General features: G+C 36.5%; 1 protein-coding gene across 6 annotated transcripts; it reads right to left on the bottom strand.

The window, feature by feature from the left end:
* Nucleotides 1–12,822: 12,822 nt before the first annotated feature.
* On the bottom strand, nt 12,823–17,201 carry LOC133788454 (ankyrin repeat-containing protein At5g02620). 6 transcript variants are annotated; one of them, XM_062225941.1, is made up of 5 exons: nt 16,997–17,201; nt 16,751–16,868; nt 15,924–16,543; nt 15,410–15,819; nt 12,823–13,946 (listed from the first exon to the last, which is right to left on the bottom strand). In XM_062225941.1, the coding sequence occupies exons 3-5, from the start codon at nt 16,279–16,281 to the stop codon at nt 13,068–13,070; spliced, it is 1,647 nt and encodes a 548-aa protein (XP_062081925.1). In that variant the 5' UTR covers nt 16,282–16,543; nt 16,751–16,868; nt 16,997–17,201; the 3' UTR covers nt 12,823–13,067. The 6 variants fall into 6 exon arrangements, with proteins under 6 accessions (XP_062081925.1, XP_062081926.1, XP_062081921.1 ...); XM_062225942.1 differs by having other exon boundaries at nt 15,924–16,521; XM_062225937.1 differs by having other exon boundaries at nt 15,924–16,521; nt 16,621–17,201.
* Nucleotides 17,202–21,272: the final 4,071 nt, after the last annotated feature.

The following is a 21,272-nucleotide window of genomic DNA, read 5'->3' as shown; positions in this document are numbered from 1 at the left end:
TTCTCGCCCTTAAACTTGTTTGGGTTGGTTTTTGGACCCAAAGGTTTCTCGTTTCCCTTTTTCCCTTTGTTTTTGGGATGTTTTGGTTGTGACACCGCATTTACTTTGGAAGTCTCTCCATTAGACCCCTCCACAAGTTTATCTCTACATATCGATTCCTCTTCGATTCGAATATGCTTTTGGATTTCCTCCAAAGAATAATCCTCATTTTTATGAAGGATTCTTTTCCTATAGATCTTCCAAGTTGGTGGTAATTTAGCCACTATAGCACCAACTTGAAAGGCCTCGGGAAGCTCAATCTTTAAAACTTTCAGTTTGTTAATAATTATTTGCAATTCATGAATTTGAGGAAGAATATGTTTATCACCAAAAAATTTGAAATCGAAGTATTGGGATATCAAAAACTTTTTGGTACCTTCCTCTTCCGCCTTGAACTTTTTCTCAAGTGCATCCCATATCTCCTTGGCCGATTTGGTCTCGGTGTAAAGGTCATAGAGCCTATCGGACAGGGCGTTGAGGATACGACCCCTACAAAGGAGATTGTCCTCCTCCCTCTTCCTTCTTTTCTCCACCTCCTTGGGATTGTCCTTGTCGGATGGTGTTGGGAGAGGTTCTAGAGTTGATTCTAGGATGTAGGCTGTAACGCCCCAACTCCTGGGACCGTTATAGTGTGCCTTGTAAACAGTGCAAAACTCGCTAATCGAGTCATTTGGCCAAAATCGTGAACTAAGCATGATTAGCGGTTTAGGGATTAAAAACTCTGGTTAAGATGTAACGTTTCACTAGAACGTTTAATTTATACATTGGGATCCCGAAAATAAAGTTTCAGAGCTTATTACAGAAAAACATTTACAACAGGCCGTTCTAAGCAGCAAAACAGGGTTCAACCCTAGTTCCACTTTAAACCTCGGCCGTGGCGGACGAGCAGCTGCATATGTACACGTCATCACCCAAGCTCTCCAACTCAAGGATGGTCCAGCTTCCTCTTGCCTTTACCTGCACCACGTAACACCCGTGAGCTGAAGCCCAGCAAGAAAACACAGTATAACATGATATAGTATCAACAATAACCACAATAACCATTTGGAACCAACGGTCCATCCAGATAGGTGACAATAGCCAAAAGTCACAATAATGAGCATCGCTCCTTCTAGCCATGTGACGATAGGGTCACCAGGGCTTAACTGACAAGTGATCCTTTCATAAGTTTGATTAGGACAGGTGCATGGTGAATGGTCACCAACATAACCTTCCTCCCGACCCTAGAGTCGTGCAATGGACAGCGTCCCTTGGCCATGTGACAAACAGTCACCGGGGTCATATACCTTGGCCAGAAACGTCTGGTCATAGACCAGGCAAGCGCTTATAAGTTCTTCGACCCTAGGGTCGGTCTGGCATTAATGCCATAGAGTCATTCAATGCATAATTCTCGACTCTAGAGTCGGTCCCTGACTAGTCAGTGTCTTTCACTAGTAAGATACGCCACCAATCACATATCACATGTTCCACATCCATAAACGAGGCATTTAGCATGCTCACCAAACATGTAGTAGTGCTATCAGGGCCATGCATAAACACAGAGGCTCAAGCTCTGAACAGTATCATACTCAGTATATAAAGCATGTCCCAAACACATGTTTCTCATGCATCATATGCAATAAATCCAGCAATCCAACATGCATCAATAACAGCCATGCATGCCACGTTTAATAACCAACCAACATGCATCAAGAATAGCCATGCATGTCATACATAATAATCAACCGACATTCATCAATAATAACCACGCATGACGTACTCATTAATCAACCAACATGCATCATAATAACCATGCATGTCTCATATACACAGGGTGCAGTTTTCTTACCTCAAAGCCGAGCTAGAACGATTAAAAGAACGACCCTTGAGAACGATCAACTTTTAGTCCTTTAGCGGTCACCTAGTCTTAACCAAATATAAGGTATCATTAATAAAAACGATAACTGAGGGTTCCCAAACCAAATCCCAGCCCCCGAGACCTCAAACACTACCCAACCGGGTACTAGGTTCAACCCTGAGGCCTATGGTTTGAATCCCCGAGCTAAAAACCACACTTTAGCAAAATTAGCCTTAAGGGCCGCGGCCCTCCCCTGATGCGCCGCGGCGCGCCCTTCAGACAGAAGGGCTCCCTCCTGACAGACACCAAGGGCCGCGGCGCTCCCTTGCTGCGCCGCGGCGCCCAGCCCAACCAAGTCAAGTCGGCCACACGCACCAGAATTTTCCCTTGTGCTATTTCCTCTCAAACCAGTCATTCTAACCATCATAAAACCTCTTCCTAACATATAATTAAACCCCCACACATCACCCATAACCTCTCATCATCAAAACCCAATCATACCATCAATCAAAACCCCTTTAAATCCATACTTCTCACAAGTATCAAAAACTGAAAACCAAAACTTGAAAACAGAGCAACACCTGAAACCAAAGTCTAAAACTCAACTTGAAACCTATTTTGGACCTCCCTCACAAGCCAAATCAAGTCTCCAATCCAGCCCTTAAGTTTCCCTAGCTTGAAACTCCACCAAGAACTCAAAAACCCTCAAAGGGGAGGTGAAGGAGATGATGTACGGGAGAAGAGGAAGCAAACCCCTGTTTTGCTCTGTTTATTCCACCACCTTCTACAGCCACTTAAATCTCATTTATATCCACCCCCAAAATGACCAATTTGCCCTTGTGTCATCTAAAGTCTTCCAAGTTACTCTAGGGGTAAAGTTGGAACTTTTAGCTTAATCCGTTAATCATAATTAACGCTTCCCAATTCCCGCTAATTTCAATATCCTCAAACACCAATAATTCATATCCCGTTACCCTAAAATCCCCGGTAACGCCATAACCATAAATATCACCCCGAGACTCACCCCGAGCCCCGAGCTTAAACCCGTTATGACTAGACCGAACACTTACGTCTCATGTCGAAAAGCTTGAACCAATCCACCTTATAATGTGGCTATATTAATTAATCACAATCATGCACCCAAAATAGACAATTACGCCCACAGTGGCCAAATTACCAAAATACCCTCACAATAATAAATTCTCCCATATGCATGCATTCGCCATCATATAATAATATAATTCACGTAAATATGCATATAATCATTAAATATTATAATAAATCAATTATGGCCCTCCCGGCCTCCTAATCAAGGTCCTAAACCTTATTAGGAAATTTGGGGCATTACATAGGCAATTTTGAGAGTGATCAAAAGGAATCTCACCTTGTCTTGCTACCTAGTGAAATTGGACCCATCAAACCTATCCAACCTCACTAGGTCTTGATTCATGATTTTGATGGTCTCACCTTCCATTGAAACAAACAAAGGTAAGCTTTTGAATGTTAGGAAAAAAAAAATAGATTGCCTCAATGGAAATGGTAAGAAAATACAACTCTATGCAATATATTACAAATAAATAATGATTGATTAAAAGGAGTGTTACAACTCTATAACTGAAAATACAAATAAAAGGAGAAGGAGATGTAAGATGATAGAAATAGAAAGTACAACTCTATTACAAAAGATACAGATAAACTAGAAGTGTTTGAACAAAGGAAATAAAAGGATTACAACTCTTAAACAAAAGTACAAGTAAATAGAACAAGAAGAAAAAGAAGAAAAGCAATAGAAGAAAATAAGAACAAGAACAAAAACAATAAACTCTCACTCACACAACCAAAGTGAAGAGTGTTGGGGATCACCAACTTGAACAAGATTTGAAACCTTTGTCCAAATGTTTATTTCCCCCTAACTTAAGCGCTAAGGGATCTCTCACAGATATTGGAAATGCTTTCTGGAATTATCAAGCCTCAAGGTGTTTCTAGCCAAATGCTCTAATGGATAGAAAGGTTGTGTCTTTCAAGTGAGCTATAGGCTCCTATTTATAGAGTTTAGAGACACCATTTGAATTTCAAATTCCACCAACCCACATGGCTATTACCAATGTTTAATTGGATTAATATGGAATTAAAAATGAGATTTGGGAGTTATTTGGGTTTTTTGAGCCGTTCAACAAAGATTGAAAAAACTTAAAAATTGGTCAGTTTTTGGCCTGTGGCCGCTGCTAGAGACATTAGTGGCCGCGACCACTACTTTCTGTCCCACAGGCCGCGGCCACTGACCATTTTCAGCACTTAAAAATGTGTTGTTTTTCCAAATGGTTCCAAACCCTCCCAAATGATTTTGTAACCCTCAAAACACATTATTGGGGTTAAAATCATATCTCTGACAGTCATTTCACATGTGGTTTTATGAAATTCATCTCAATATTGTGTAACACCAAATTTACACAATAAAGGGTAATATTTGGAAGTTACAAATTTGTAACACCAAATATGTTACATTATTTGGATATATCTCATATATCTAAATATTGTAACTCTCTATTATATCTTACAATATGTGACACTCTTTGTCACATTTATTTAATCTAAAACATTATATTATAATATAATATAATATTACATTATATTATAAAATAATATAACACATTCCATGTTTCTATTTGCTAAGTAGACATTCATTTAACTCATTGGTCTCTTGTTACCTTGGTGTTTTTTTTGCTACTTTTAAATCACACAGCACCTCTAGTCGCCTCACCTGAGGGAAGTGGGCGAACATGATTGTTGTTATAGAGAAGTAAACGAGTAACTCATCAATCCAATAGTGATGAGTGAACATCAAAGACCCTTGCATTTGTGATAGGAGATTAGGCTTGTCATATGCTTGGAGGGGCGAATAGATTATCTTTAGAGGAGATGTGCGAATAGACCATGGCCAGTGGGGCGAATAGATCTTACTAGTGGTTTTATTGGTGATCAGGTCCCTATCATGCCGCCAATGGTGATCTTTGAGAACATGAGCGACCAAGACCATCTTTAGTGAAGAAGAGTGACCAACACCATCTTTTAGAGAGATAAGGGAACAAGATCATCTTTAGTGAAGATGAGTGATCGGATCTCTCTATTGATAATAGGCAAACATGTCATGTTGTACACATTTTTTTATGTCTTTTCCTTTCACTTAAGTAGGCTTTAGGACCTATGCACGTCTTATCTTCACGGGTCCCTTTATTTCAAGCTTTGTCATTTTTCGTAGCTTTATTACTACATTGATCATATCGTGATCCTTCACCCTTAAAGGCAGTCTAGATAAAATTTAACTTCGAGATATAGGTTTGGCGTGTGTGATCTAACCTTGTTCTTTGTGATATTAGAATAGTCAGCTAACTTTTAGCTACCAGGAATTTATAGCTACCAGAATTTTTCAACTACCAAAATTTCCAGCGAATGCTAGCGTCCAAAATATCAGAGACCAAAGATGGCTCACTTGAATTTTCTGAGTTCGGGATTTGTTTCCAAGCACCATGTTCTTCTTCTGGTTGCGGGTTTCATAACTTGGTGCCGCCAGAATGATGGATCTTGGTAGATTTGGCATCTCTTTGCAAGTCTAGTTTTGGCTCATTTAGTGAAATAGGATATTAAGAAGGTTGAGGATGCATCTGAATAGCGTTCTTCCTTGGAGGTGCTGCGATTTAGGATATTGTGAATGTGAAAGTGGTGTTTTAGGATTCAGCTCTCAATGAAAGCATCAAAATGTTGATCATAGATTTAGCCAACGACACCGAGTCAATTAAAAGATAGAAAAATAGAGAGACTAATCAATATAAACAAGAACACAAATACTTTATAGTGGTTCGATCTCTTTGATTGTTAATGACCTACGCTCACTTAACACTTTTATTGATTGAATGTTCAAACTCAAGATCTGATAAACTGAGTTCAATTGAGTTTCTCAAGTATGAGAGATCAATACAAGTTGACAAATTTTTGGTGTATAAAAGGGTACCTAAATCTAAATGATGCAGTGAGTCATTTATTTATAAGCACATTGGCATTACAATATCACTGATGGGACCCTAAAAGTGTGTAAGGCATTTTAATCACGGAAATTATATGTAAAACAATGTAAAATACATATAAAATAATATACTCGTAATAAGCTGGTCATTCAATATTAAATAGTCTTTTATGTCGACTAGGAATATACGCGATCGAAAACATGCACATATGCAACTAGGCTTGATACAAGTGTTAATGGGTGAATAGAAAGGCATTTGCGTTATTGATAGGTGAGTAAGATTTCTCTTGCATTAGTAATAGGCGAGCAGAACTTGCTATTCACATTGATGGGCGAACAACATCACTATTATGAAAATGAAATGAGTATAGAACGATCTAATTCTCATTGAAGAAAGAATAGAGTTACAGGGATATATATACACAGATTAGTTGTACAATTAGTTAGAAGTGAGCTGTACAGAAATAACTAATTATCTAACTAATTAACATAATACTAACTAATCCTAACATCCCCCTCAAACTTAGAGTAGGTGGAAGAACAACTCTAAGTTTGTTTCTCAAAAGATGAAATCTGGCAGCAGACAATGGCTTAGTAAAAACATCTGCAGTTTGATCCACCGATGGCACATGCTGTACCAAAATTTGCTTACTGGTCACTTTATCCCGAACAAAGTACATGTCGAGCTCGATATGCTTCGTGCGTGCATGCAAGATAGGATTGGCTGCCATGTGAACTGTACTAAGGTTATCACACCATACCAAAGGAGGAGAAGGCAGAGAAATGTGCAACTCAGAAAGAAGAGATTGCAGCCAAGACAATTCAGCAGTTAAATTGGCTAAACTCTTATATTCAGCCTCCGTACTAGACCGAGAAACTGTATGTTGCTTTTTAGACGCCCATGATATGAGACTGCTACCAAAATAAACACAAAAACCAGATGTAGAATGTCTATCATCAGGATCAGAAGCCTAATCCGCATCACAAAATCCAACTAAATCAAGAGAAGTACTTGGTTGAAAAGAAAGACCATAGTCCAATGTTGCTTTAAGATATCGAAGAAGACGACGAACAGCTTTCCAGTGAGTGGCTAATGGATTCTACATATACTGAGAGACCTTATCAACATCATATGTAATATCAGGCCGAGTGATGGTTGCATATTGTAGAGCTCCTACTAAACTTCGATAAGCAGTTGGATCAGCAATAGGATCACTGCCACGAGCTGAAAGCTTGTCATTAGCACACATAGGAGTAGGTAAACCATTAGCGAATTCCATCTTGGCCTTACAGAGAAGATCAATTATATATTTCCGTTGAGAAAGATGCAAACCAGTAGTAGATTTAGTGAGCTGAATTCCAAGAAAGTAGTGAGCTTGACCAAGATCCTTCAAAGAGAAGGTGTGATGTAATTGATTAATAAGCTCAGTAATCGTCCCATTAGAACTACTTGTGATAAGAATGTCATCTACATAGACAAGAATAAAAGTAGTATGGGCTGGTGTGATGCGAATAAAAAGAGATTGATCAGATTTTGCACCTTGAAAACCAAACTGAAACAGAGTATCTCTTAACCTTTCAAACCACGCACGGGGTGCTTGTTTCAAGCCATAAATTGTCTTATGAAGCTTGCAAACCTTGTTCTTGAATTCAGAAGCAACAAAACCTGGAGGTTGACTCATATAAACTTCCTCTTGGAGGATACCATTGAGGAAAGCATTGTTGACATCCAATTGTCTAAGCTGCCAGCCTTTTGTCAATGCAATCGTGAGAATAACCCTTATTGTTGTGGGCTTAACAACAGGGCTAAATGTCTCTGTGAAATCAAATCCATATTGCTGGCTGAACCCTCTAGCAACAAGCCGCGCTTTATGTCTAAGAATAGACCCATCTGGATTTTCCTTGACTTTAAACAACCAGAGGCAGCCAACAGCTTTTCGAGTGGGAGGCAAATCCACAAGACTCCAGGTACCGTTTTTCATGAGGGCAGAATACTCCTCTGTCATTGCTAACTTCCATAAAGGATCCTGCAAAGTATCTTTAACAGTTAATGGTTCTTTGGAAGCAATTAACACCTTTGGTTTATAAACCCCTACCTTGGACCGAGTTACCATATTATGGGTGTTGGTAGGACCTGTTGAAGATGATATAGGCAAGAGAGTTTGATCAATCTCAGTAGAAGAAGACTGATTGTTTTGAGGAGGAGAGGATATATGAAGTGAGGAAGAGACAGGAGATGGAGACGACTGAGTTGTTTGTGAAGGTAACGGGTGATGTGAGTGAGATATAGTTTCAGAAGAAGTATGAGAGACGATGGCTGGAATAGCGAAGGGATTAGAAGCTTTGACAATAGGAATAGAAATCGGTGATGACTTAGTTGTAGTACTAGAAGACGATGGAAGGGAAGTAGTGCTGATTTTAGCATAAGGAAAACTGTGTTCATTAAAAACGACATCTCTAGATATGTATATGCGGCCACTAGGGGACAAGCATTTATATCCCTTATGCTTGAGACTATAACCAATGAAAGTGCATGGGACTGACCAAAATTCTAGCTTATTGGAGTTATATGGCCTAGTGTTTGGAAAACAAGAGCATCCAAAAACTTTGAGTTGAGAATAATCAGGAACTTTATGAAAGAGAACCTGAAATGGGGAAGAATTAGACAAGACAACAGTAGGTAAACGATTAATAATGAATGCAAAAGTACGGACACCTTCATCCCAAAATTTTAAGGGCATTGATGCATTGGCAAGTAAAGTGAGAGAGGTTTCAACAAGATGTCGATGTTTCCTTTCGGCTACCCCATTTTGTTGATGAGTTGTGGGACAAGAAAGTCTATGATGAATGCCATTTTCTGTAAGATAAGAGGAAAATGCTTTGAACTCACCCCCCCCCCCCCCAATCAGATTGAAAACATTTAATCTTGGAACTAAATTCATTTTCCACTTGAGTTTTAATGTTAATAAATGTTTGTAAGGCATCAGATTTTGCTTTTAAAAGATATACCCAAGTGTATCTAGAGTATGCGTCAATAAAATGAATGTAATATTTGTATCCATTTGATGAAACAACAGGTGCAGGACCCCAAAGATCCGAATGCACTAGTTGGAGAGGAGCTGTATATTGTGAGTCAGAGTGAGGAAAAGGAAATTTATGAATCTTTCCCTGACAACAAGCAGTGAAAAAATCAGCATGAGTTTTATTAATAGAAGGAATATTACAAGTGGACAAAACCGTTTTGACAATTTTGGCAGCTAGATGTCCAAGCCTGCTATGCCAGACATGAAAATCAGACTGAGGTGCAACAAAATGAGACGAATTCAAAGAAGTAACAAACAATTGATATGCAGTAGAGGACAAAGATGAAGCATCAGAAAAATTATCGGAAGAGCTGGCAGCTTTAGGAAAACGCAGATTGGAAGAAGGAAACGCATAAAGGCCATTACTAAGATGCCCTTGCATCAAAACCTCCTTGGTATCCTGATCTTTGACCAGACAGAAGTCAGGATAAAACTCAAAATAAGCATTGTTATCTCTAGAGAATTGACATACAGAGATGAGATTTTTTGTTATATTTGGAACATGTAGAATATGATTAAGGACAAGAAATTTGGAAGAGTAATGAGATTGAAAAACTGTCTTACCAACATTGTTTACTATGAGGCCACTACCATCACCCACATGAAGTTTCTCATGCCCAGAGTACTCTTGTTTCTGCATCAAGTTGGAATCATCACTAGTGCAGTGATTTGTAGCACCAGAATCTGGATACCACACTGGATCATTGACCATTTCAGGGGTAGCAACCATTGCAGCCATGTTTGCTTGAGTCTTGTCCATTGGAGTAGCACCATAACCAGGAAATTTCGGATTAAAGCGATTGTAACATTTGGAAGCAAAGTGACCTAGTCTTGAACACAATTGACAAATAGGTCGAGTACCACTTGAAGGCAAGGAATGAGCACGAGAACCTTGAATGTTGGGACGACCACTTGTGTTATTGGAGAACTGACCACGGCCCCGAGTAGCAAAAGGATTCCAGTGAGAATGCCCAGCCATATTCATACTATTACCACGACCATTAGGAGAGAGATTGCTGGAGTAATGCGAAGAAGAACCAGAATTAGGAATACTACTACGTTTCTTGAATCCTTGAGATAGAGTGAGATTGGCCATAGCAGGAGTAGAATCAAGCTCTTGATGATTCTTTTCTAGACGAGATTCTTGAGATAGCAATAGAGATTCAATCTCAGCCACAGTGTATGGTTGAGTTCGAGAGTTTACAGAAACAATAAAAACATTAATCAGAAGGAAGACCATTGAAAATAGCATTGATATGATCTTTGACAGAAATAGTTTGACCAATAGATTCTAACTTATCAACAAGAGTTTTGACTTTCAGCAAGTATTCATTCAACGATAGAGATCCCTTCTTTATGTTCTTAAGTTGTGTCTGATATTGATCAACCTTAGCAGTAGTCTGAGAAGTGTAATAGGAGTCAAGGATAGACCAAACCTGAGCTGAGGTTTTTCCACCAACAACACGAGTGAGGATGCTTTCAGACATGGACGATAGGAGCCAAGAGTAAAGAAGCTAATCTTGTTGCTCCCACTTTACAAACTCAAGATTGATCATTTTGGCCTCCTGATCAGCATTGGAAAGAAATTTTTCTGGAATCTTGCCATCAGGATCGATAAAATCTTGAAGTTGATGACCACGTATCCCCGCATGCACCTGAGGTCGTTAGAGCAGAAAATTATTGAGATCTAGCTTAACAGACAAATGATGAGAGAAAACCACCGGAGAGAACGACGGAGCGGAAGCACCGGTTGGAGTCGACGAAGCTGTAGGAGTCGCCATTAACAAACGAAGGTGCTGGAAGAATCAGAGCAAAAAGGGGAAAACGAGAGAGAGGATCGAGAGAGGCCCATAACCCACAGGTTCCAGGATCGAAACCTGGCTCTGATACCATATTATGAAAATGAAATGAGTATAGAACGATCTAATTCTCATTGAAGAAAGAATAGAGTTACAGGGATATATATATATATACACAGATTAGTTGTACAATTAGTTAGAAGTGAGCTATACAGAAATAACTAATTATCTAACTAATTAACAGAATACTACCTAATCCTAACAATCACCTCTATGGAGAAGTACAAACATGTCACACTTATATGTGGTAGGCAACCTAGAATGCTTCTCCACTAGTAATATGCGAACATACATTTGTACATGTAATGACCGACCAAGAAGGCTATTTCAACGACTCTTGTACATTGCTTCCTTAGGTGATTGAGACAGGTAGTGTCTGAGCTTGTTTGGAAGGTACCCGCTATCATGGCTTGACACCTCAAAGTTGGCGACTAGAACCTGGTACCTGAAGCATGCAACCAGAACCTAGTGTCAAGAGATAAGTGACCAGAACTTGGTGCCAAGACATAAGCAACTAGAACCTGGTCCCCTGGATTAGGTGACCAGGATCTAATGCTTGGGTTTTACTGAGTCCCTCTTAAATCATAGTTATTGCTATTCTATTCAACTATGTTAATCATTACCTTATGAAGTTAGGCGACCTTGACATCAGGCGCTATTGGAACTCGACAATCTTGGACCTTGGCAACATCCCATTTGTCTTGTCCTAGTCATCATATTTTTGCCACATCTTATGCTACATCACTATGTCAAAAATGGGCATAACATGACGATATAAAGAGATAGAAATAGAATGAGTAAATTGGAGTATTGAGAATGAGAAAGTCAAGATAATGAGAAAAATAAGGACAAATATGATTAATGAGGGGAGAGTGATGAATGAGGAGAAAGTGGATGAGAAATAAGAATATTGGAAGGATTAGAAAAGGGAAAGAAAATGGAGGATTTGAGGGAGAAAGAGATGAACAAATTGAAGGAAGAAATAGATTGAGTTAGTTGAGCTTGGGTGAGATGAGGGAGGAAGGGTGTCATGACTGAGTGAGTTAAGGTTTTGCTTGTTTGAATTTGATTTTGAAGAGTGAGAAATACATAATTTATACCAGGGTCAAATTGTAAAATGCCCTCAAGAACAATGTCATTTTGTTCAATCACCCGACATATTAGTTGGATTTTTACTCTTCTTAAGTGCTAAGCGTCATCTTAAAAACAAGTGATGTATCAGACTGTTATGATAACATGATTCTTTGTTGGTATATATAATGGAGCGTGTTACACTATCTTACCACCACAATTATTACATGTTTGTAATATACAATATTACGAGCAAGCACCATTTATATTATAGTGCCCAACCTTTATTATTTTCTTTTTGATATATCCAGTTCTTTAATATGTCCATTCTCATTCAAAATAGTGATATTATTAAAAAGCCCGGTGGATTTCTCTGTTGCACCAAGATGTTCTCGTAGGCTACGAGTCGTAGCCATAATGTTATGTCAAAAGTTAGGGAGGTGTTGGACTAAGTGCTTCGCTCCAAACGATATGGACCAAAAAAGTCCACCACTTGGTTATATGCTGGAGATAGTTCCAATTTCCAAATTTCTTAAACTGGAAACAAAACAAGAGGACAGTGACTAATCATTTCCACATCATGTTTTGTCTCTATGAATTGGCATTTATTACCATAATAATTCCAAATAATTGTCTCTTTTTTTCTTTCGTATGGTTGAGTTTTCAAACCTGATACCAAGTATGGTACTAATACCATGTATGGTGTTTGAAACTTTTACGTATATAAATTACTAGAACCTTCTTATTTATTTCCCTTGAGTCAGTTCAAGTAACTCTACCATTGTTACAATGCACAACAGCTAGAAAGCTTCACTTGATTATACTTTCATATATAAATATATATATATGTATCAAAGGAGTACAAAGCACTTAGGGCAACACAAATGAATGACCTCGTACTTTCTGCTATACTTGCCCCCACTCAAAACTGCAATTTATTTTATTTAATAGCTGTTTTTCAATCGCTCATACTCAAAAATTCGCATTTGTATATACTTGAACGTTGAATATATACTTAAATATGTATACAAGTGAGGCTTAATTCAACGTGTTATCTGTTACTCAAATCCCTGCCCTTTAAACAGAGCAGAAAACTGGTATGCGCCAAAACAAAAAATCTCTGGCTTTGGGAGTAAATAGAGGATCTCATGGTGTCATCAAATGGCGTACATTTTCTTATATTCACTGTTCAATATCTCAGAATCCGACATTACAGACAATGAACATGACCTTGACCTGCTTCCCATGGATGATTTTCTAATACTCCTCATATTAGAGTCCTCAATCCGATGCCTGATCACCCAATAACACATGGTTCCAAGTGTCGTAGCCATTATAGTAGTCCCTATTATGGTCACTCCAATGGCCAACCACTTCTGATTCTTCCCCACAACCACAAACGACAACGCCAAAAATGCCACCGAAACAAGCACACAAGCCAACCACATCAGCTTGTTGATCACAGCCATCATCTGCTTCTTGGCCTTGCTCTCTATCACCACAACAGAGGTCTGTACCACCACGACAGCCAGGGAGATGAAAAGGGCAATTGAATCAAAGACGAAGAATATCAAGAATGGAGCTTTTGAAGCAATGTTGGCCTCGCCAAGAGTGAATCCAGGAGGCACGTGATTCGGGTCATCTGCGTATTGGCCTGGAACAGTGAAGATGGCTGCAAAGGCGACGGTTGCAATGAGGACTGCCACCACGGTGGTGGAGTTAATGGCGTTGTTGAGTCCCTCGGCATGCATCTTATTGAGCCGTTTGGCTATGCCTTGGACACGCCTTCTTGTCTGGCGTGTATGCTCTAATTGGTAATGTACTTCATGCTTGATGTCACTCACGGTTTGTTTTAGCTCTCTTGCTGTGCTTGTCCCCTGTGGCTTCATGGTTTTTGCACTCTGCACGCCATGCTCTTGTAGAATTACCTTGATGTCATTGTTCCCAGTCTTCTCCGCCGTGTCAATGGCTGTTTCTCCGGTCTTATTTACAGCTTTCCTGTCGGTCTCATTGTACCCAAGTAGCATTCTAACTATCTGCATAAGAATATAGGCAACGACTTTGTCAAGGGAAAAAGAATGATGATCAAATGTCCATTCTTCAAAAAGTTCACGGTTAAGGACTTTAGAATGTACTATAACATAACTTATAAAACAAGCAAATCTTAAGGCCAAGCACATGACTTGTATAGCGTGCATTTGTTCGTGAATATATAGTGTCTTTAGCAATGAACTGGTTCAACTATTTGGTAGTAGTAGTGGGGTGGATTTCTTACTCAAACTACTTCATTCCCCATCATGTTTAGGAAATCTCACTCTAAGGCAAGAACAGGTGTCACTTTATTGGGCTACAAAACTTTGTGATTACTCTGTTCAGTTTTCCCATTTTTGAAAGGTGGCTTGGTATTATTATAAGCAACATATATTGGTCTCCCCAGAAAATTTCATTCTACATTACGCAGACCTCATCTAGTGTTTACTTGTCTCTACACTGAACCTCATCTTAACTTATTTGGTTAATTGACTGAGAAGTGTGAACGTGAAAATATAATATACAGCAAACCAGCAGGGTCGTTAATAATTTACCATATTGACATATATTTTAAGATTTTAGATATCAATAATAATCACAAGTTGCATCTTAAAATTTATTTTGATTGTGCAAACTGTAATTCTATATATGAAAATAGCTTGACCAAAACTATACATACATGAGACAAATACTGCTTAAAAAATTAAGATTATGACCTCACAGAAGCCAGAAGCATGAACCAAAATCGTATTTAAACAGCTGACTAAGATGCTCAATTGAAAAGTCTTGGTCAATGAATGTAAGCTAAAAATAATAAAAGAAAAGGAGAAAGAGAGAAATGGCCAGTGTGAGAATTTCACTAAGCATCTCAGTCAAATTATTATGCGTTATCTTCTATCTCCCACGATAAGAAGGTCAAGCTATTTTAATGCACATTCACTTCCATACACTAATGTTTTTCTCTAAGTCAAACTGCACTAGCTGAATTGTTAAGATGTGAATCATATGATTCAGGACTAGGATGCATTTTGAGTACTAACTTAAGACAAAATCAATTAAATGAACATAATTGATTTAACATTTGGCAACTCTCATTTTATAAACAGTTTTTTCCTCGCCCGAGGCTCTCAAAGTTTGACTATAATAATGAAATGAATGAGAGTAAGAGTATATATGCGGCCCACATCACAGAGTTGACTTCTCAAACTAGAAAGAAATCAACTCAAATCCAAATCAGAAAATCGTGTACTTGGAAAGAAACTAAGGCAATTGGCTATTCCAGATCATGTTCAGTCATACAACTCTCTTTCTGTTGCTCATAACCAAACTGATCAGAACACTAAAGGACTTATTCATGATAGATAACAATAAGGTCATCCTCTTAATGATTCAGAAGTTCTTAAAAAGTATCAAACTTAATCAAACAAAACAAGAAACAAAATCAGTATAATAAGCTCCAAAATATTACCTGAGCTCTACCCTTTCGAGTAGCTATATGCAAAGCAGTGTTACCCTTGTTATCCACTAGGTTAATAGACAAAGGATCTGCTTTCACCAGTTCCTCCACAACCTCAAGTTTCTGCCCCTTTACCGCCATCTGAAGAGCTGTTTGTCCCTTGTTATCGGTGCGAGTCGCCAGGCTGGGCTCCGTCCTGAGAAGAGCTTTGACAACGTCCAAATGCCCGTTTCTCGCAGCGGAATGAAGAGCGGTTTTACCATTTCTTCTGGCAATGGTGGCGAGGCTGCTTCCGGCTTCTAACAAGAGATTCACTATCTCGGTATGCCCTTGTGTTGCAGCCGTGTGAAGAGCCGTTGTATTGGATATATCAACAGTCATGGCTAACTCCTGATATGCCTCCATTAGTACTGTCAAAACATCTGAAAGCAAAGAGAACAATTAATAATAAACATGGCCTTAGAAAACTTGGTTCCAAACAAACAAAGAAGGAAAGAGAAGAGAGTGCTCTGGTTTGAAAAAGTACCTAAATCTCCTTGCTTGGCAGCAATGTGGAAAGCATCAAAACCATTCCTGGCTTTGATTCCCGCATCAGCAAGATCATAGTACTGAATCATTTCCCTCACCAAATCAACATATCCATACTCCGCCGCCACGTATAAGGCCGTTTCGCCAGACTGGTTTTGCTTCGCTAGAAGCTCCTTCAACTCGGCTGCTCCGGTGCCGGTGAGGATTTCTCTGGCGGCAGCGATGTTTCCAGCTCTCGCAGCCGAATGCAAGGGACTATCGTCACGTTTTCCGGTCAATTGCTTGGTCATTTTCTTTCTGGGCAAACTTGGTTGCCCTGTTTGAGGCTCAGGCTGCTGCTCAGCTGGTTCCGCCATTAATAAACAATCGATTTCCTTTTTCTTTATTTTTTCTCAGATTTTTAATCTATAACACACCTCTTCAGGAATTTTTTTTCTCTTCTTTCCAACGAAAACCCAGATCAAATTTTACATTTTTCATCCAAAACCATCATCATTTTCTAAAAAGAAAAATGATCCCTTGAATTATAATGAAATTCAAAGAAGGAAGATAAAGCTAGATGCTTGACTATCTCCCATGCCTGGCTCTCAAATCTCCTGCATTTCAAGACAGTTTTCCCTATTAAATAAAAACAAAAAATGATCTGGGCTTCAATATTTCTCAAGTATTGAATTGCATTCTCCGAAGTAACGCACCTTAATTGTATGAAACAAAAACATGGATGTTTAAGGTCTCACTTTTTCCAGCATAACAGAAGAATTCCTTTTTCTACAATTGAGATGCTTCTGGATAAATATAAAAGAAAATCTAATTTTATATATTTACCTGGGTTTGAAAGGAGGAGACCCTTTATTCTCCTCCATTATACACCAAAGAAAAAGCCATAAAATTAAGGCCCAGCTTCTAGAGAAACAGGGGTTTGAATAAAATACACCTTCAGACCCTGTGGTCGATTTATGAAATATACATGAAAAATAAAAATAAAAATGAAAAGAGACAAGTGAGCTTTTATTTGGTAGGAAGAAAGGAATAATTATAGTATAAGGTACGATACATTAAACACATACGCACATGTATGAAGCAACTTTTTAGGAATCTTAATCACATCCCAGAAGCTATAATATATGAACAATCTAACCAATAAAGAAAGAAGGGTTCTTTTGTAAAGGTGGTGATCATGACAACAATAGTTTTACAATAAAATAAGTAAATAAATAATGGCTGAGAGAGAATCAATATAAACAAGAAAATTGCAGAAAGAAAACTTAGAAAAGTCTTGAAAAAAAGAAAAAACAAAAACAAAAAAAAAAGCAAGAAAAATGCAGCTAAAAAAGTCTTTTTAATTAAACGAAAGAATTGTAGCAAAAAGCCAAAGCAAAAGGTGGCGACCAATGAAATAACGGAAATAACAGAACCACGCGCATTCTTACCCATAGCAGAGAGTGTCGAATTTTATTTATTATAATCTTTTTAATTATCTATTATTGGAGCATTGAACAATTAGAGTCAGCTAATTGTTTATAAACAAAAATGCCAATGCCGAAAGAAATTTAATATAATCACATATCGAATTATTAAATTTGATTGATTTATAGTTTAACTTTATTAATTGAATACGATTCTCTTTCTAAAGTCCTTACAGAGTTTATATTTTTTTAAGGAGCAAAATAGTTTATGTTACCATTATGGATTCATTATATTATGTTTGTTGGATTGAACCGAATCACATCTTCAATTAAGGTTTTTAAAGCTTTGAATGAAGTCACATTTACTATAATTTGCATGGTATATTAGCATTTCAAGTAAACGTTATAACGACAACCTTGTGAAATAAATTGTTAGAAAAGCATTATCACCGTATTTAATTAGAGACTAATGTATGTTTGAATGAATTATTCCCAACTTAGTTGCCATGTTCTAATAATGGCACGTTTGGTGCATTGCATGTGTCATATTGCGGGGTGGTAGATGAGAAAGAACTTGACGAAGGAGAGAAAATGCAAGACGGTATTTTTTTTTTTTTCTGAAGTAAAACCTAAGGATTTCATTTTAGAAAGAATCATGAATCAAGTCTTATACAAATTAACTTTCCAATAAGTCAAAATGATAGATCACTACCTCAAAAGACGAGTAAATGACATAGAATATCTAAGATAATAGGTAACAAAACAATCATAAGGTTTTTACTACCAAATCTCGTTCTCCATAATAATTCAAAAATATAAACGCAACACTATCACAAAAAATACGCTTTAACTTTAGTTTTTTCGCTGGTAATATTTTAGATCTTGCAAAATTAATCCAAACAAAGTTAAAAATATCTAAAAACTGAAGTTTCTTTAGATCTCATAGAAATAATAATCAAAGTTAATTCGAACAAAGTTAAAAATATCTATAAATCGAAGTTAAAGATACCCTTTAACTTGGGCTTTTACATAATAACCAAAGTTAAATATATTTTTTCCTAAAAATATATTTATTTTATTTGTATAATTAATTTAGTTTTTTATAAAATATTTTAATAATTATTTTTTAATTCTAATTTTTAATTATTTTAATATTAATAAATATATTTGAACATTCCAATAAATTTAACATAAAATAAAATTAACAGATTATATAGACTTAATGTACATATATATATATATACACATTCAAACAGAAATAAAAGCTAAGTACCACATAAAAATATAATGTGTTCATACAACTAAACATGCGAAATTCACCTAAGTGATTATTTGAAATATTGAAATTTCTTAAGTATTAAATATGTTTCAAAAAAATTAGCAGAATTTCCCCTATAAATAAGACTACCCAAACTTGTTGACATTCAATTTACAACTAAAATTTGCAACAGTTCATAGAGCAGATAAGCATAATCATGCCAAGTTTATTAGAAATTTAAGAAATACCCCATACTGAAAAGCAAAACTTAGTCTCCAATTACAATAGAACTCATGTTAATCCATTTTCATCTTGAATGCTTGCCTTGAATTTTGATAGTATCCATAAGCCCCCGAGTTCAAAGTAACATTATCTAGTCAAGAGGCATGATAAGGTTACTTCAAACTAGGGACTTATGGTTATCACCATAGCACACGAATTCTCGATATCTTATTCAAAACCTACCGTCAAACCTCAAAAGTTTAAATTATAACTCTATGAATAAATACTACATATTTAAAAGCATGTTCAATTAATAAATCCTAAAAAATTGGAGAGAGTTTCCTATGTTTCTATAATATATTCCAATTTCATAAGTACTTAATAATTCAACACAAACAAACACAATAATCAACATGCATAATTTCATCCTTATACCACCGCAGCACACAAATTTCTCAGAACCTACTTCACTAATTTTCAAACCTAATTTCCACTAAATTCAATATGGTTTAACTATAATTCTATAAATATGTACAATAGTAATAAATAAAAATAAAATTCTCACTCACCTTAAAATTAATCTTTAAGCTAGTATCCACCAATGAAAAACCAAATTATCTCCAAAACAATAACCATCATAAATATAATATAAACAAAATTTAATATTATAATTATAAAGTTTATAATAAATAGTATCAAATATTAAAGCATATTATACAAATAAAACTTTATTTTAACTAAATATTAACTTGAATTTTTTTTACAACAATAACATATCTAAACATTAAAACTATATTTTACAAATGATATTTTTAACTAGATATTAACTTGATCTTTTTTTTATTATAACAACAACATATTAATTTTTTTTAATAACAACAAAATATTAACTTCATTAGTTTTCTAAATAATTATTATAAATAAAAATATATTATAAAATACAAAAATAAATCAAATAAATTATAAATTTAGTAATACATAAATATTAAATTTGGATTAATAAAAAAAATGATCACAAACACATTTTTTTAAGATTCATACATTCTAAAATAATCAAATACAACTCTAAAATATTATTATCAACCATAAACACATATACATTATCAATATATTATCAAAAAATATAAAAAATCTAAAATAATATATAAAAAAAAATCATGTAAACATCTATTTAATGATCAACACATAGTACAAACCTCAAAACTTTGTATAGAAGCCGAGAATCCGTTGAAAAACTCAAAACAATGGGTATTTCCGACCACCACATGTCACCATTGTCAAGACACCATTTTTTCACTCAAAACTGAAAATAACCAAGTTTCTATGATATATTTGAGTTTTCTAGCAAGATTGATGGAAGAAAATGGAAAAAGAAAAGGGAAAATGGTGTTAAATGGCGAAACCCTCATTTTTCTCACAGTGGAAATGGAGGTTTTTGCTATCTGTTTGGGAGGTCTCAGCGTTTCGGAAATGAGGGAGAAGTCGAAGGGCTTAGGATATAAGCACCTTTAATTTTGGTTTTTAGCAAAAACCGAAGTTAAAGGGTAACCTTTTAACTTCAATTTTTATTAAAAAACCAAAGTTAAATGGTCATTTTTCCCCCTCTTCCTATTACCCTTTAACTTCACTTTACGTAAATAGCCGAAGTAATAATGCTAAACCAAAAGGCAAAGTTAAAAGTCCATTAAAAGCTTTAACTTCGCTTTTTATGTATTTCCCAACAATTCTATGTATAAAAACCGAAATTAAAGTCTATTTTTGTAGTAGTGTAAACTCAAAACAAAACAATACAGAAACCACAAAGACAACAAATCTAATAAAAATAACAACAAAACTAGATGAAGGAAAAGGCATCCAAATGGGCATGAAGGCTGGGTAAGATAGGCTAAATCTTGAGTGATGAGACTCCCCCTGGTCTTTTGGACAATCATGTCCATTTTTTTTTGTTAGTTAGCCTTACAGGCTGCTGGAGGAGTTCTGTCCCAGGTCGTCCCTTTGGCCTTGGAGCTTTGGTTTCCTTTTGTAGCCCTGTTTGGCTTTCTCGATTGATTCTTAGTTTTTTCTTTGTGGTTGTTGTTGTGTTTTGTGCTAGCTTTAACCTAGCTTGTTTGTTTTATTTGATAGTTTGTTGGGGTTTCTGTTTCGGTTTGTAATCGTTTGTTCTAGGTTTTTCTTGGTCCTTTATGTAGTTTAATGAAGTTCTCGTTCCTTTTTTTTTTTTGAAGGGGTTTCTCCAGCAAAAAGAAAAAAAAAAAAGACTAATTGCTGCCCAAAATTCAGCCGCCACCACCCCAACTCCAAACCAAAGAAGTTGCACTGCCCGTCATCGTGAAGCTACAACCAAGCACTGCTAGAAAAAAATCATGAAAAGAGCAAAACAACAAAAAAAAAACCCCCCACATTAGATCTACTGTACCTATGCCAAAATCACCCAAACCTCCACCGGAGCTACCATCATCGT

Source organism: Humulus lupulus, chromosome 7 (genome assembly GCF_963169125.1).
Source record: "Humulus lupulus chromosome 7, drHumLupu1.1, whole genome shotgun sequence".
NCBI classification, from domain to species: Eukaryota; Viridiplantae; Streptophyta; class Magnoliopsida; order Rosales; family Cannabaceae; genus Humulus; species Humulus lupulus.
The sequence above is the reverse complement of the archived record's forward strand: the minus strand, read 5'-3'. Positions and strand labels throughout refer to the sequence as shown.

What these genes read in the sequence shown, in the direction of transcription:
- LOC133788454 (XM_062225937.1), bottom strand. Translation starts at nt 16,281, where the DNA reads ATGGCGGAACCAGCTGAGCAGCAGCCTGAGCCTCAAACAGGGCAACCA. An exon ending in TGCCAAGCAAGGAGATTTAG is followed by an intron (nt 15,820 to 15,923) that starts GTACTTTTTCAA and finishes CTTTGCTTTCAG; the next exon opens with ATGTTTTGACAGTACTAATG. An exon ending in CTCGAAAGGGTAGAGCTCAG is followed by an intron (nt 13,947 to 15,409) that starts GTAATATTTTGG and finishes ATTCTTATGCAG; the next exon opens with ATAGTTAGAATGCTACTTGG.